The 15,927-nt window shown below is 42.7% G+C and overlaps 1 protein-coding gene across 5 annotated transcripts in view; it reads right to left on the minus strand.

Moving 5' to 3' along the window:
• The window catches only part of GPATCH8 (G patch domain containing 8), a 112,150-nt gene extending 97,881 nt beyond the window's left edge, over positions 1-14,269 (minus strand). For 3 of the 5 annotated variants that reach the window (XM_011985923.1, XM_011985921.1, XM_011985922.1), the window contains exon 1: positions 13,992-14,269. Coding sequence is in view for 2 of the 5 variants with exons in the window: in XM_011985920.1 (XP_011841310.1) it covers positions 13,992-14,036 (45 nt within the window). In the remaining 3 variants the exon portion in view is untranslated. The remainder of the gene's footprint in view (positions 1-13,991) is intronic. The other 2 variants (XM_011985920.1, XM_011985919.1) reach the window with 1 other exon arrangement.
• Between the last annotated feature and the right edge of the window lie 1,658 nt (positions 14,270-15,927).

Consider the following 15,927-nt stretch of genomic DNA (forward strand, 5'->3'; position numbering starts at 1 on the left):
CAATGGGAGGATCGCCTGAGTCCAAGACGTCAAGAGTGCAGTAAGCAGTGATCGCACCACTGTACTGCATCCTGGGCAAATTTCCACTTTTGTCCTGTGTTTGGAAGTAGAATCCTTGACCTGTAAGAAATCCTGTCTCAATAAATAAATGTATGTATGCGCCTTTAAAAATGGAATTTAAAAAGAAAATGTCCTGGGAGAAAAAGCCTATCCAAAAAGAAACGGACATCCTGGGGATTATTGGTGTCATTTCACTAGTATACTTAAAATTTATTTCAATTTACGGCCAGATGCGATGGCTCATGCCTGTAATCCCAGCAATTTGGGAGGCTGAGGTGGGTGAATCACCTGAAGTCAACAGTTCAAGACCTGCCTGGCCAACATGGTGAAACCCTGCCTCTACCAAAAATACAAAAATTGGCCAGGTGTGGTGGCAGGCACCTGCAGTCCCAGCTACTAGGGAGGCTGAGGCAGGAGAACTGCTTGAACCCGGTAGATGGAGGTTGTGGTAAGCCAAGATTACACCACTGAACTCTGGCCTGGGCAACAGAGTGAGACACTGTCTCAAAAGAGAAAAAAATTATTTCTATTTACAAGGTAGACAGAAACACCATTGTGATCAATTCCTAATGAACCTAATTCTTCACTGTTGTTTCCATAATCATATAGTCTGATTTACAACAATTTCCAGTATATTATTATAACAAACAAAGCTCTCTGAAGTCAGAGACACCAGAAATCAAGTCACTACCATTTGCTAGTTGTATAACCTTGGGCAAATTCCCAAACCTCTCTCTAGGCCCATTTCCCCCGCTGTAAAATCCAGATTATTACACTATAGCATTGTTACATACGTTGTGAGGTTTAAAGAGGTACAAAGTAATAGATTATTATTTTAAAATACTGCTGAGGCCAGTCAATGACCCAGAGGAATAAACTTCACTTAATACATAAATTTAATTCTATGTTAATTGGTAGGAAAGATAATTGGCCAGCAATCTCAACAAGTAACTAAGAACCTGAAAACACATCACACTGGGTCAAGGGTGCAGAAATATCACACACTCATCTAAAAATACACGTACACCTGTTTGACACATCAAATTCTTCTGGATAATGTGATTAGGACATGAAATAACTGTTTTCCCAAAAAAGCACTATGCTGAAAAATAAAGATTATTATTTTTTTAATTTTATTTATTTATTTTTGAGACAGTGTCTCACTCTGTTGCCCAGGCTGGAGTGCAGTGGGGCGATGTTGGCTCACTGCAACCTCCGCCTCCCAGGTTTAACAAATTCTCATGCCTCAGTATCCCAAGTAGCTGGGATTACCGGTACCAGCCACCGTGCCCAGCTAATTTTTGTAATTTTTTTTTGAGACGGAGTCTTGGTCTGTTGCCCAGGCTGGAGTGCAGTGGCATGATCTTGGCTCACCGCAACCTCTGCCTCCCGGGTTCAAGTGATTCTCCTGCCTCAGCCTTACTGGGATTACAGGCACGTGCCACCACACCTAACTAATTTTTGTATTTTTAGTAGAGACGGGGTTTCACCATGTTGGCCAGGCTGGTCTTGAACTCCTGACCTCAAGTTATCTGCCCTCCTTGGCCTCCCAAAGTGCTGGATTACAGGTGTAAGCCACCACGCCTGGCCTAATTTTTATATTTTTTAATAGCAGACGGGGTTTCACCATGTTGGCCAGGCTGGTCTTGAGCTCCTGACCTCAAGTGATCCGCCCACCTCGACCTCCTAAAGTGCTGCGATTACAGACATGAGCCACTGCACCCAGCCAGAAAAACTAACTTTTAGCCAGGAGCAGTGGCACATGCCTATAGTCCCAACTACTCAACAGACTGAGGTGGAAGAATTGCTTCAGTTCAAGTGCAGCCTGGGCAACACAGCAAGACCCTGCCTCTATTTTAAAAAAAAAAAAAAAGGCCAGGCACGTTGGCTCGTGCCTGTAATCCCAACACTTTGGGAGGCTAAGGTGGGCGCGGATCATCTGAGGTCAGGAGTTTGGGACCAGTCTGACCAACATGGTGAACCCCATCTCTATTAAAAACACAAAAAATTAGCCAGCCGTAGTGGCGGGCGCCTGTAGTCCCAGTTACTCAGGAGGCTGAGGCAGGAGAATGGTGTGAACCTGGGAGGCGGAGCTTGCAGTGAGCCAAGATGGAGTCACTGCACTCCAGCCTGGGTGACAGAGCAAGACTCCATCTCCACCAAAAAAAAAAAAAAAAAGTTTAAGGAAAAAAAAAAAGGGAGATACCACCAACTAGTTTGGAGAGTTACTTGGATTAGACAAATATCTTCAAAATGTCTTGGCACCAGACCTGACATGTAATCTAGCTGGCAACAAACAGTAGCTGTATCCTCACCATATATCACAGTAGTCAACTTTTATAAAGGTGTAATGATCAAGGATAAGCTTAAAAGTACCCTAACTTGGGAGTATCCAGTAGAAATACCATTCTCCTCTCCAATCTATTATTTTACTGGAACAAATGAACGAAGTGGACTTTTGTCTTGTTTTCTTATGCTTTTATGATAACACAATAACTATCAGGTACTCACTAATGTTTGGAAAATGGAATGGGATTATCTGCTAGACCCACAGACAGTGAAAAGACAAGCAAGAAGTCATAAATGACCAATCAAACCACTGGTTTATAACCAATTAAACCAATGGTGGTAAGTCATTAGTTTGTTTTTTTGTTTGTTTTTAAGACAGTCTCATTCTGTCACCCAGGCTGGAGTGAGTGGCAGAATCCTGACTCACAACAACCTCTGCCTCCTGGGTTCATGCAATTCTCCTGCCTCAGCAGCCTCCCCTCCGCAGTAGGTGGGACTACAAGTATGCACCACTATGCTCAGCTAATTTTTGTATTTTTAGTAAAGACAGGGTTTTGCCATGTTGGCCAGGCTGGTCACAAACTCCTGACCTCAGGTTATCCATCCACCTTGGCTCCCAAAGTGCTGGGATTACAGGCATAAGCCACCATGCCTGACAACTATTGGTTTTTAATACTGAGATGTTTCTGAAACAAAAATTATAATCTTTAATAAGCATACCAACTATTTCCTACCAGTTTATTAACTGGTACAAAATGCTGCCATGTATTAAAGTAGTACAGTGTTTTACATACTGGAGATAATACCAACATTCTACATACCACAATGTATATACCACAGTATATACACCTTAAAGAGAGGCCAATCTATATACCACAGTAAACAGAATACTATACAAGAAATCAGCCAGGCTCGATGGCATGCACCTGTAGTCTCAGTTACTAGGGAGGCACAGGTGGCAGGATGGTGTGAGCCCAGGAGTTCAAGTCCAGCCTGGGCAATGTAACAAAATTCCACCTCTTTTATTTAAAAAGAAAAGAACAAAAGAAGTCAAAAGATCAAAGTTCAAACTTCAGCTCTGCACTAGGCAAAGTAATTTATCCAGGCCTCAGTTTCTTCATCTTCAAAACAGGATTAGTACCTATTCTATTTACTTCACTGAATTATTAGAAGAACCAGAAAAGAACATTATATAAAAGGCATTTATTAAACCATAAAGTATACAACTATACCATATTACCATTCTCATAACCAGGTCAGATTATCTTTGTAACATCCTGGTGCCTCAGTTCCTTAACTTCCTTTCCTACAATGATCTTGTTCTCCATTCTGCCTTAACCATGTACTCTCATAATCATTAATAATCTCAACCCTTCTATTAATATAACTGTTATTTCAAACACTGTATTCTACAACCACCACCTTCTATCTTTCTAGCTCATTCCCTCCAGTACTCCCACTCTAACAAGTCTTAAATCCCATTAGAATCTACAATCCATTGATCCTACCAATTTTTCACCCTCTCACTACCTACACTGCTGCCACCACCCGCACTCCCAAAAGTCCTCATTCATCTCCTTACTAAGCTTAAAATCACATGGTCCAGCCGGGCACAGTGGCTCACACCTGTAATCTCAGCACTTTGGGAGGCCGAGGTGGATGGATCGCCTAAGGTCAGCAGTTTGCGACCAGCCTGGCCAACATAGTGAAACCCTGTCCCTATTAAAAATACAAAAATTAGCCGGGCATGGTGGCAGGCGCCTGTAATCCCAGCTACTTGGGAGGCTGAGGCAGGAGAATCATTTGAACCTGGGAGGCGGAGGTTGCAGTGAGCCAAGATGGCACCACTGCATACCAGCCTGGGCAACAGGAGCGAAACTTCATCTCAAAAAAAAAGAAATCACATGGTCCATTATTGTAAACACTCCTCATATACGCCCTCTACCCGTTTGCTCCTATTCACATTAACTCTGGTTAAAAGAGACTGGTTATCAGCACTTTAACTATATGGGTATAGCACATCTAACAAACTATAGCTGAATTAATCTTTCTATAAGTAAGAGGGCTTTGTCTATCCCTCAGCGTAAGCACCTTAAATAGTTAGTGCATTCCTGCTTATAGTATTAAAATAAAATTTATCTTTGCAGCCCTAGTCTCCACTTTTTCCCTATGCCCAATCATTAATTCATTGTCCTAAAAAAACAAATTCTGCTTGTTCTACTTCTTTACTTTTGTCCTGGCTATTTTTTCCAACTGAGTGTACTTCCATTCACTTGAAGGTTGCAATCCCAACCTTCAAGATCCAGCTTAAATGCTAACTTCTTCATAAAAGTATGCCCAGGCCAGCACGGTGGCTCACACCTGTAATCTCAGCACTTTGGGAGGCCAAGGCAGGCAGATCACTGGAGGTGGGAGTTCAAGACCAGCCTGACCTACATGGTGAAACCCCATCTCTACTAAAAATACAAAAATTAGTCAGGCGTGGTGGTGGGCGCCTGTAATCCCAGCTACTTGTGAGGGTGAGCCATGAACACTGCTTGAACCCAGGAGGTGGAGGTTGCGGTGAGCTGAGATCACGCCACTGCATTCCAGCCTGGGCAACAGAGCAAGACTCTGTCTGAAAAACATAACATAACATAACATAACATAACATAACATAACATAACATAACATAACATAACATCATATCCAATCATCCCACTTTAAGGGTTCTCTCCTTTACTTAGAGTTTTGCATTTATTAGATATACTGTTTTTCTGATAATCATGCTGGCCTTATGAATAATAAACTAAACTTTATTACTTATGTTTATCTCTCCAACTAATATGAAAACTCCTTGAAAAACAAAAACAGGCCGGGCGCGGTGGCTCAAGCCTGTAATCCCAGCACTTTGGGAGGCCGAGACGGGCGGATCACGAGGTCAGGAGATCGAGACCATCCTGGCTAACACGGTGAAACCCCGCCCCAACAAAAAATACAAAAAAAAACCTAGCCAGACAAGGTGGCAGGCGCCTGTAGTCCCAGCTACTCGGGAGGCTGAGGCAGGAGAATGGTGTAAACCCGGGAGGCGGAGCTTGCAGTGAGCTGAGATCCGGCCACCGCACTCCAGCCCAGGCGACGCACTCCAGCCTAGGCGACAGAGCGAGACTCCGTCTCAAAAAAAAAAAAAAGAAAAAAGAAAAACAAAAACACTTCTTAACCAACTACCCGCACAGTAACACTTAAACTACAATAAGTACTTCTTAGTACAACCACTATTCAAACACTGTTTTATTTAAGTTTTCAAAAATTAAGTCTATATTCTAGAAACTATTCTCAAAGTAAATATAACCCTTGTTATTGCTTGCACAGATGATACCCTAGTACAAATATTAAACCAATTAAATTTTCGACCACTTTTGCCCTTTCTTTAAAGATTCCTCATAATTTTACTCATAGCTCTCTATTCATAGCAACAAGGGAAATTACTGACACTACAGCATACAATCCACAAGCATTAGCTTAATTTCTTTTTCTGTTATGTTTTGTATTGTTTTGAGACGGAGTCTCACTCTGTTGCCCAGGCTGTAGTGCAATAGTGCAGGATCGGCTCACTGCAACCTCTGCCTCCCAGGTTCAAGAGATTCTCCTGCGTCAGCCCCCCGAGTAGCTAGGACTACAGGAGCACACCACCACACCCAGCTAATTTTTTGTATTTTTAGTAGAGATGGGGTTTCGCCATTTTGGCCAGGCTGGTCTCGAACTCCCGACCTCGGGTGATCCACCTGCCTCAGCCTCCCAAAATGCTGGGATTACAGGCTTGAACCACTGCGCCCAACCTACCTTTACTTCTATAGTCAAGAACTACAGTGTCAAAATAATTTCTTGATTTTGATCAGCACTGCCTACAAAAAGGATGAAAAATTAAGCTTCTCTTTTCTCATTAACTCTGGAAGAATAATGTTAGGAGAGCTATAAGAGAGGTACTGACTTTTCCAACAATGTCATTATTAAAACGTCAGAAAACTCTATGACTTTTTTCTATTACAACTTTAAACCTGTAAAGCTATTTTGTGTTTCAATTCTATGAAACACTAAGATGAACTGGAATTCCTCTTTGAAATCAATGTAATTGCCAAAGAGTGGCAAGGATGACAACAAATAATTGGAACTTCATGAGATGAGACCAAATGCGTATTACAAAGACACTTTCTGGTTGCTTGAGTGACATGCACACAGGAATTATTGTACCTCAAAACTATGATAAAAAGAATTAAAGTAAATGGCAGGATACTCCTGTTTTGCTCACTAACAATTTTAATTCCTTACTATCTATAGGGCTTACTAAATAACAGAGTCATGTGCTACTAATCTGTGTACAATGTCAGAATAACTTTAGCTGCTTTTTCTTCCTAAATTAGGAATAAAACACTAAACATATTTGTTTAAATTCCAAAGAAATCATTTGGTATAAAAAATGACCATACAGCATATAGCTTCTTTCAGCCTGGGCATATTTAACTTTTTGCATTGACTAATACAATATGCATTAAGCACATTTGCTTAGACTTCCACAGTTAAATGGACAATTCACTTTTTATAAGTGGAAAATCATTACAACATCTTCTGGTATTCACTGCAATATCAAATCAATGACTTCTTTCACTATTAGTGGTGGTCATCTGTAATTCCTTGGGTAATTACCATGAATCTGCTTTCATTTAATGCTAAATGGCAATGCTAATATGAAAAGAAAATTAATGCCAGACATACAAGCAAAAGTACTAAGTTGTTTCAGGGAAGGAATTTTAATAGAACTTATGAACTGGAATCCACTTCGAAGCTAGAAACCATTTTCATTAATAAAATACTAGAAACTAAGTCACAAGAGCAAAAATGAAACCTTTACATAGGTTTCTGATTCATAATTAAGATCTCACGAACTTCTGCTACTTCTTTTCAGAAAATGGTCATCTTGGCCAGGTGCAGTGGCACATGCCTGTAATCTCAGCACTTTTGGGGGGCCGAGATGGTAGGATAGCTTGAGCTCAGGAGTTGAGACCAGCCTGGGTGACATGGCGAAACCCCATCTCTACAAAAATGCAAAAAAATTAGCAGGGCTTGGTGATACACCTGTAGCTCCAGCTACTCAGAAGGCTGAGGTGGGAGAATCACTTGAAGCTGGGAGGTCGAGGCTGCCGGGAGCCATGATCACGTCACTGCACTCCAGCCTGAGTGACAGAGTGAGACCTTGTCTCAAAAAAAAATTTTTTTTTCATTTTAAAAAATTAAATTAAAAAAATTTTGACCACATAAAAAAAACAGACTGTCAGCTGGGTGCAGTGGTGCGTGCCTGTAATCCCAGCACTTTGGGAGGCTGAGGTGGGAGGATTGCTTGAGCTCAGGAGTTCAAGACCGGCCTGGGCGACAAGTTGAAACCCTGTCTCTAAAAAAAATACAGAGCTTAGCCAGTCATGGTGATACATTCCTGTAGTCCCAGCTACTCGGGAGGCTGAAGTGGGAGGACTGCTTGAGCCCAGGAGGTAGAGACTGCAGTGAGCCAAGAACCCACAACTGTACTCCAGCCTGGGCAAAAGAGCCAGACACTGTCTCCAAAAAAAAAGAAAAGAAAAACAGACTGTCCTTTAAAAAATTTTTATCATGTACCCAGATAAACAGAAATCACATGGAAATGTATCTCAATTATGAAGCAGCACAATTGCGATAGCTTATTATATATGTATCTTAAAATAATTTTAGCTGGGCGCGGTGGCTCATGCCTATAATCCCAGCACTTTGGGAGGCCAAGGTGGGTGGATCACGAGGTCAGGAGATCGAGACCAGCCTGACCAACATGGTGAAACCCCATCTCTACTAAAAATACAAAAAATTAGCCGGGCGTGGTGGCGGGCGCCTGTAGTGCCAGCTACTCGGGAGGCTGAGGCAGGAAAATGGCGTGAACCTGGGAGGCGGAGCTTGTAGTGAGCTAAGATCGTGCTACTGCACTCCAGCCTCGGCAACAGAGCGAGACTCCTCTCCAAAAAAATTTTTTTTTTTTTTTTTTTTCTCTCCAAAAAAAAAAAAAAAAAAAAGAATAAAAATTTAAGTCACAAATTTTAGCTTTGGTTATACAATTTATCATAAAGACATGAGAAAATGTGATGAAAGAATCCCTTTGCAGTACTCTAATGAGAACTGCATTACATGTATAGAAGAAAAGGAAAGGTACAACAGGAATACTTGTTTTTCTATCATTCTGACTGTACTGTAAGAGACCTGAAATAACACTCAGTCTAATACTGTATTTGTCCAGATCTGTTTCTTCCTGCCTCCCATGCCTACTTTGAAAACAAATAATGAAATATATCATCACATGAAGCCCTCTCTTCCCAACCCCAATCTTTCCTAATTACAACTTAAGTCTCTCTCTGCGATGTTATTCCTTGATATGTCCCACATTTTAAAACTGATTATATACCGTTTACCCTTCAAATCACCTCCAGGGAAACTTCTCTTACGCTGACTTTACTTTGGTCACTCTTGATCTCCTGAGAATATATTAACCAATGTCAGTATCATTTTGCATTTGCTAATAATCATGTCAATTCAGCATCAGTATTTTGAAACTGGTACAACAGCCCTGATTCTAATCCTTTTCACTTATCATACTATGAGACAGGAAAGAGTAATGATTTTACATAAGTTTCAGTATCCCAAGCCAAACTGACATTACTTTAAATAGCTTGTGGCATTTCTTCCAGATTACAGGGAGACATAGGAAAAACCATTTAAAACACTTGTCCATGTTTCATATCTGGCACATCTGCATTACAATGCCAACTATATTACATACAGAAAATATACTAATATCCTTCTGTGACCTAAATATCTTAAAACTATGAACCTCTTCACTTAACAGTCTCAACTAAGAATTTCCTGAGGGTCACATACTGGTTACATATGGAAACACAAAGAGGAATCCTACAAACATACTGCATAAATGTAATACATGACTAGTTTATTGCTATTTACCATTATGATTACTTACATAGATTACAGAAAGTTCTTGGGCAATTTCTGTATTTTTATTATGACCTTTAAGATAGTATGTCTTGTTTCTCTTATCAACTTATCACTCACTGATCTATTCCTGTAGTTACTTTTCATTAGAAATAAAATGCAGAGGGCCGGGCGCAGTGGCTCACACCTGTAATCCCAGCACTTTGGGAGGCTGAGGTGGGTGGATCACCTGAGGTTGGGAGTTTGAGACCAGCCTGACCAACATGGTGAAACCCTGTCTCTACTAAAAAATACAAAAAAAAACAGCTGGACGTGGTGGGACATGCCTGTAATCCCAGCTACTCAGGAGGCTGAGGCAGGAGAATCGCTTGAACCCGGGAGGCGGAGGTTGAGGTGAACCGAGATGGTGCCATTGCACTCCAACATGGGCAACAAGAGCGAAACTCCGTCTCAAAACAAAAAAAAGAAAAGAAATAAAATGCAGAGAACACTCAGAACACAAATCATCAGTCCTCTGCAGGTACATACGCTAAAGATCATTTCCTCACCAGCATTCAGCTGCATCACCAATAATAGCTGCGCAACCATAAAATGCTAAGCACTATATCTTAATGGCACCGTATGGCTAGTTATACATCACTGTACAAACAAAACTTTCTTTAATGAACCTGTAATCCAAAGTGTTGATTATCTTAAGTTATATATTTTCCATTAGTTTGTGTAACACTTCAATCTGTGAACAAATATATCTTAATCTGGTAAATGCCGGCAGAAGTAACATCTCATTCAGAAATTGAGGTCAGATTCTTAAAGGAGTAGTTAAAACTCTTAAAACATTTGTAAAAATAAACACATCAGCTTAGATTACAAAGATGACCAAAGATTTAAAAAAACAACACTTTAAAGGCTAGACAAAAGAATGTCTAAACTAAAACAGTTAACAATACATCCTCTATGACACAACGTAATTTATCATTGTTGAAAGCCCCCTTAGAAGCCATTGGGAGACCAGAAAGAAACAGATCTGGACAAAACCAAACAGAATAAAAACTACAATCGTATCACCTTTCTAAAAGCTCCCTTATCCTTCGTCACCTGTGAGTTTATCCTCCACATTTGATGACTCAATTACAGCTATATAAAATGTGTAATTGCCAGCAGCAGACAAAATGGTCACGAGGACAAGTTCAAGAGTCCAAAAGTCAGTATGAATTTAGGCTCTGCCATTTAACAGATGTATGTAATTGGCTAAGTTACCTAATTCTCTGTGCCTCAGCTGAAAACGGCAGTAAAAACAGTACCTACCTCGTAAGGGTTATAGTGAAGACTATGAGATAAGACACATAAAGCCTGTGGAATAGGACCTGTTCGTTATTATAATAAAGTTACAAATTAAAAAAAGTTAGGTCCCTGATAATGATTAATCTCTATATTCATGAGTGCTTCAAGTGGAATACCACCGTTAACCGTAACTTTTCACTATATATACAAAATACCTTTGAAACTTAGGTATTCATGCCCGGTGTGGAGGCTCACGCCTGTAATATCAGCACTTTGGGAGGCCGAAGCGGGCGGATCACAAGGTCAGCAGATCAGGACCATCCTGGCTAACATGGTGAAACCCTGTCTCTACTAAAAATAAAAAAAAAACAGCTGGGTGTGGTGGCGAGCGCCTGTAGTCCCAACTATTCGGGAGGGCAAGACAGGGGAATCGCTTGAACCCGGGAGGCGGAGGTTGCAGTGAGCCAAGATTGCGCCACTGCACTCCAGCTTGGGTGACAGAGCGAGACTCGGTATCAAAAAAAAAAAAAAAAAAGAAAGAAACGTAGGTATTCACAAATTGTAATACTCAGCCCAACTCCCTGACTCCATAGTAATTTCAAGAGACATCAAACTCTCCAAAATTTGCACTTGATAAACTGGTAGAGAGTGAAGCTCTACAGCTTTAAATCATCTTGCCAAATTAAAGGCAAAGAAAATAACAGTCATCTCGAACTTACCAGAGAAGATGAACAGAAAAATTTCCAGTGCTACAAGATCTGTTGAAAGCAACAAGATCTATCCATTGTGTTTGGAAACTTACTATGATTTGTTTTCAAGTATAGTCAGTGGCTTCACCCAAAACCTTTTAAGGAGGCCACGTTTAATTTTGAATAACCTGAAGCCGAAAATGTTTCAGATACATTATTCACAGGAGAATCCTATTACATTACATTCTCTCACCAATAACTTTGAATCAAAAGACATCATTAAGTGAAAGACAATCTGTATTTTTCCCTTTATTAAAACACACAGAAAAATACCACTTCATTTTTAAATAAAAGTACTTTAAATGAATGCTATAAATTAACATAATTTATAAAAGTTTTAACATCTTCCAACTGTCTAAAAAGGTTTCCATTCCCAATACCTTATTTACCCAAAATGCTAGGACATCTGAATTTTAAAAACCAACATTTTCGGCCGGGTGCGGTGGCTCACACCTGCAGTCCTAGCACTTTGGGAGGCCGAGGCAGGCGGATCACGAGGTCAGGATTTCGAGACCAGCCTGGCCAAGACGGTGAAACCCCATCTCTACTAAAAACACAAAAATAAGCCGGGTGTGGTGACAGGCGCCTGTAGTCTCAGCTGCTCGGCAGTCTGAGGCAGAAGAATCGCTTGAACCCGGGAGGGGGAGGTTGCAGTAAGCCGAGATGGTGCCACTGCACTCCAGCCTGGGCGATAGAGTGAGATTCCGTCTCAAAAACAAACAAACAAAAAAAACCCCAACATCTTCCTGGCTGACCCAACTTAACGGGTTGGTTCTTTCAACATAGAAGCAGAAAATGAACTATACATATCATCTTCAAAGGACTACCATGAAACCAAAATCAGGTTTTGCAATACCCAACTAAAGCATCAAAAGAGAGGGTCATCTTACTTAGAAACTGAGTATTGAAAAAGTAGAGGCTAACCCCCTCAATTTTTTTCAGGAAACAGCATTCACACTCTGCTATCCACAATTTTCAAAATCTTCATTAAAGGCCCCGAAAATCCTGTTTGTTAAGCCTGCTGGAATTCTGTGGTTGACAGTCATCTTTCCTCAAAATTTAATTGTCCATATTATGTATTTTCGATTTTATTAGGTCACCTTGAGATTCTCTCCTCTGAAAAGCATTTGCGGGCTTTAGTTATCAATAGGTCTCTATTGGTAATTTAAAGATCAATAAAGCTCATCATACACCTTGCAGCCTACTCATATTTTATAGTGCTTGCTAAAATATACATATATTTCTCAGGGATCAAAAGGCTATTATGAACTGCTTCAAACTTTGGTGAATCTGCATTATATCCTTAGAACACCTTGAGATTCTTCTGTATTGTGCTGCAGCTATACAGCAAGCGCATGATCACAAGGCTTTAACAGCCCCCAGATCCCTTACTGCTGCAAAACTTCTCATAAGCGTTCTATGTACTACCTTGTTAACAGTGCTGAGTTAAAATTGTTAAACTGCTTTATCTATTTATTTACCAGTCCTATCATCTCAGGGAATTCAAACTCTTTAAACTGCATTCTGAAACACACCTAGAGTGCTTTCCTATTGCTTTGAGTAGGATCTGCAGCCGGATAAAAACTTGAGTTCTGAGATTCATCCCCTGACCCAAATTGCAGTTGCCAGGATATGCAGTAGTAATGCAGAGGTTTTTTTTGAGACTCTACGGATGTATTTTACCTAGAAATAGCCAATCTCTACTAAATCCCTTTTAGTCGTCGAGATTTCCGCGGTAACAATTTCAACAGCAAGGTATTTTCAACAACGAAAAAACGAGTTATTCTAATTTGGCCTTTATTTTTTACTCAATAGAGCTTGCCATCGTAAGGACATTTTTCCATACCAACATTTGCAATTGAAAAAAGAAAAATCAAGCTTTTGGCACTAGTGACCCTACGCGTGGAAGGTCCATTATCATTACGCTTCTTACAAATCTTTCGAGATAGGATTTGAGGTTAGGCTCACATCGGATCATAGTCCAGTAACTTACTGTTTTCCAAGCCCAATTAACAGCCTAATAACAGCAGCAACACTTATGTCCCGGGAAATCTTAATGTATGACTAACCAATAAGGCGTCTGATAACGAATGCAACATTTTCCCAGGTAAGGAAAAGGAAAAGCAGACAATGAAAGCAACTGATTCATCACAGTGAAAAAAGAAAAGAGAAGGCCCCCAAAAGGATCCGTGAGAGCAAAATCCCGGGGTTCGGAAGCCTTGGCCTCAGCAACACTCGCCCCCAAGTCCTCCCAGCCCAACCCAACCACCCCTCTGGTCCCCTGGGAGCCAGCCCTTTGCCGGCACAGGCTGGGCAGACCCGGAGGACACAGCCCCCCACAGAGCTCCCAGGCCCGGTTCCCAAATCCGACGCCAAACAGGCGGAAGCCGCAAGCCCCGCGGCCTGAGTTTCTGGGGTAGAGAATGCGGGTGAGAGGAGATGCGGCCTCCCTCAAGCCGGGAGGCCTCTTGAGAAAGCAGAGACGGGAGAAGAGAGAGCCAATTCTCAAGTCGGAGCAAAACCTGGAAGGAAAGAGGACTGGGAGCCGGAGATGAAGGACATTCTGGGCTAAACCAGCGCCTTCCCCGCATCCTCGGCGACGCCCGTGTTTACCTGAAAGTCTCGGTCCTCGTTGAAGCGGGAGAAGCGGTCCGCCATTTTGCCGCCTTCACTCCTCTCAGGACGACGCTCTCCGGTTCGCTCCTTCCCTCCTGCGCCACCCGCCCCTCCCCGGTTCCCCGCCTCCTCCCACGCCCACCGGGCGCGCGCAGCCGAGGGAGGGAGCGAGAATGCGCGTCCTGACTGGAGCCCCGCAGCGCAGGCGCCTGCCAGCCCTGGAGGCTGACCCTTCCCTCCAGCCCCTGCTCCGCGCCGCGACCCGGAGCGACCCCGGTGGCCGCGCGTGCGCACTCACGCCCAAGAGCCGCGAAAGCTTCCGGAGGGAAAGGTCAGAAGGGGCACCGTGCGGACGAGTCTGCATGTTTTGCTGTGGCTCACTTCCGGGTATCTTTTCTCACTGTCGCTTCCCCGTGTGCGCAGAAGTCCATCGTCTTTACTAAATTTTTGGAAGCATAATGTTGGGCCTAAAGCGCGACTTTAGAGCCATACTACTTTGTTTCGAATCTCAGCTCACCCTGAGGATTCAACGGTGAACGAGACAGGAATGGTCTCCTCTTATGGGGATTTCATTCCAGTGGAAGAAGTCACATAACTCGTAGAATAAATATTTTTAAATATCAATAAGTGCCACAAAAAAGTAAAACTGGCCGCAGTGCTGAGAGGGACAGTCTCTGAAGGGACCTTTGACCCGAGGCACAGCGAGGAGCCCACAGCATTGGGGCATAGGGAACATTAGACCCAAAGGCCCAAAGACTGCAAGGAGCTTGATATCTAGCCATCTTTTGAGAAAAGTATTTCTCAAGGGACCGAAGTTGATCCAAATCGACTAAAGCTCTCTGGGCTTCAGTTTCCTTTTTATACAATAAGGAAGCTGGATTCAGTAATCTCTGCTGCTCCTGTCTAGCGCTGACTGTGAGTTAAGATTCAGATTTTTCCATCCCTTCTGAGGACCTCACCCAGCGCTCCAGCACTCTTAGCCAAAATACATAAACACATAGAAGGGTGGTAGGACTTCCTCCTTTTGAAAAGAGTAGTTGACAGAAATCACACAATGGAAAAATGGCTCTTACCTTGCCCTGAAAGAGTCAAATGGAATGTAATTTTTTGAGGAAGGATATGTATTTTCTAGTTGTTACCCTTTGCCTCACCCATGCTTCAGCCTACACTTCCACCTAAGGGGATGCAGGGCACACAGAATTCAAACACTGTGGGGTTTTTTTTTTTTTTTTTTTTTTTTGAGACGGAGTCTTGCACTATTGCCAGAGTACAGTGGCGCCATCTTGGCTCACTGCAACCTCCGCCTCCCAGATTCAAAAGATTCTCCTGCCTCTGCCTCCATAGTAGCTGGAATTACAGGCGCCCGCCACCAAGCCCAGCTTTTTGTTTGTTTGTTTGTTTGTTTGTTTTTTGAGACGGAGTCTCACTCTGTCGCCCAGGCTGCAGTGCAGTGGCGCGATCTCAGCTCACTGCAAGCTCCGCCTCCCGGGTTCACGCCAGTCTCCTGCCTCAGCCTCCCGAGTAGCTGGGACTACAGGCGCCCGCCACCACGCCCGGCTAAATTTTTGTATTTTTAGTAGAGACGGGGTTTCACTGTGTTAGCCAGGATGGTCTTGATCACCTGACCTCGGGATCCGCCTGCCTCGGCCTCCCAAAGTGCTAGGATTACAGGCGAGAGCCACCGCGCCGGGCCTTTTTTTTTTTTTTGTATTTTTAGTGGAGACCGGGTTTCGCCATGTTGGCCAGGCTGGTCTCGAACTCCTGACGTTGTGATCTGCCCACCTCAACCTCCCAAAGTGCTGCGATTGGCCGGGTGGGGTGGCTTACGCCTGTAATCCCAGCACATTGGGAGGCCGAGGCAGGCGGATCCTGAGGTCGGGAGCTCAAGACCAGCCTGGCCAGCAATGGTGAAACCCCATCTCTACAAAAATAC

The sequence above is a fragment of the Mandrillus leucophaeus genome, unplaced genomic scaffold (genome assembly GCF_000951045.1).
Source record: "Mandrillus leucophaeus isolate KB7577 unplaced genomic scaffold, Mleu.le_1.0 Scaffold290, whole genome shotgun sequence".
In the NCBI taxonomy this organism is placed as follows: domain Eukaryota; kingdom Metazoa; phylum Chordata; class Mammalia; order Primates; family Cercopithecidae; genus Mandrillus; species Mandrillus leucophaeus.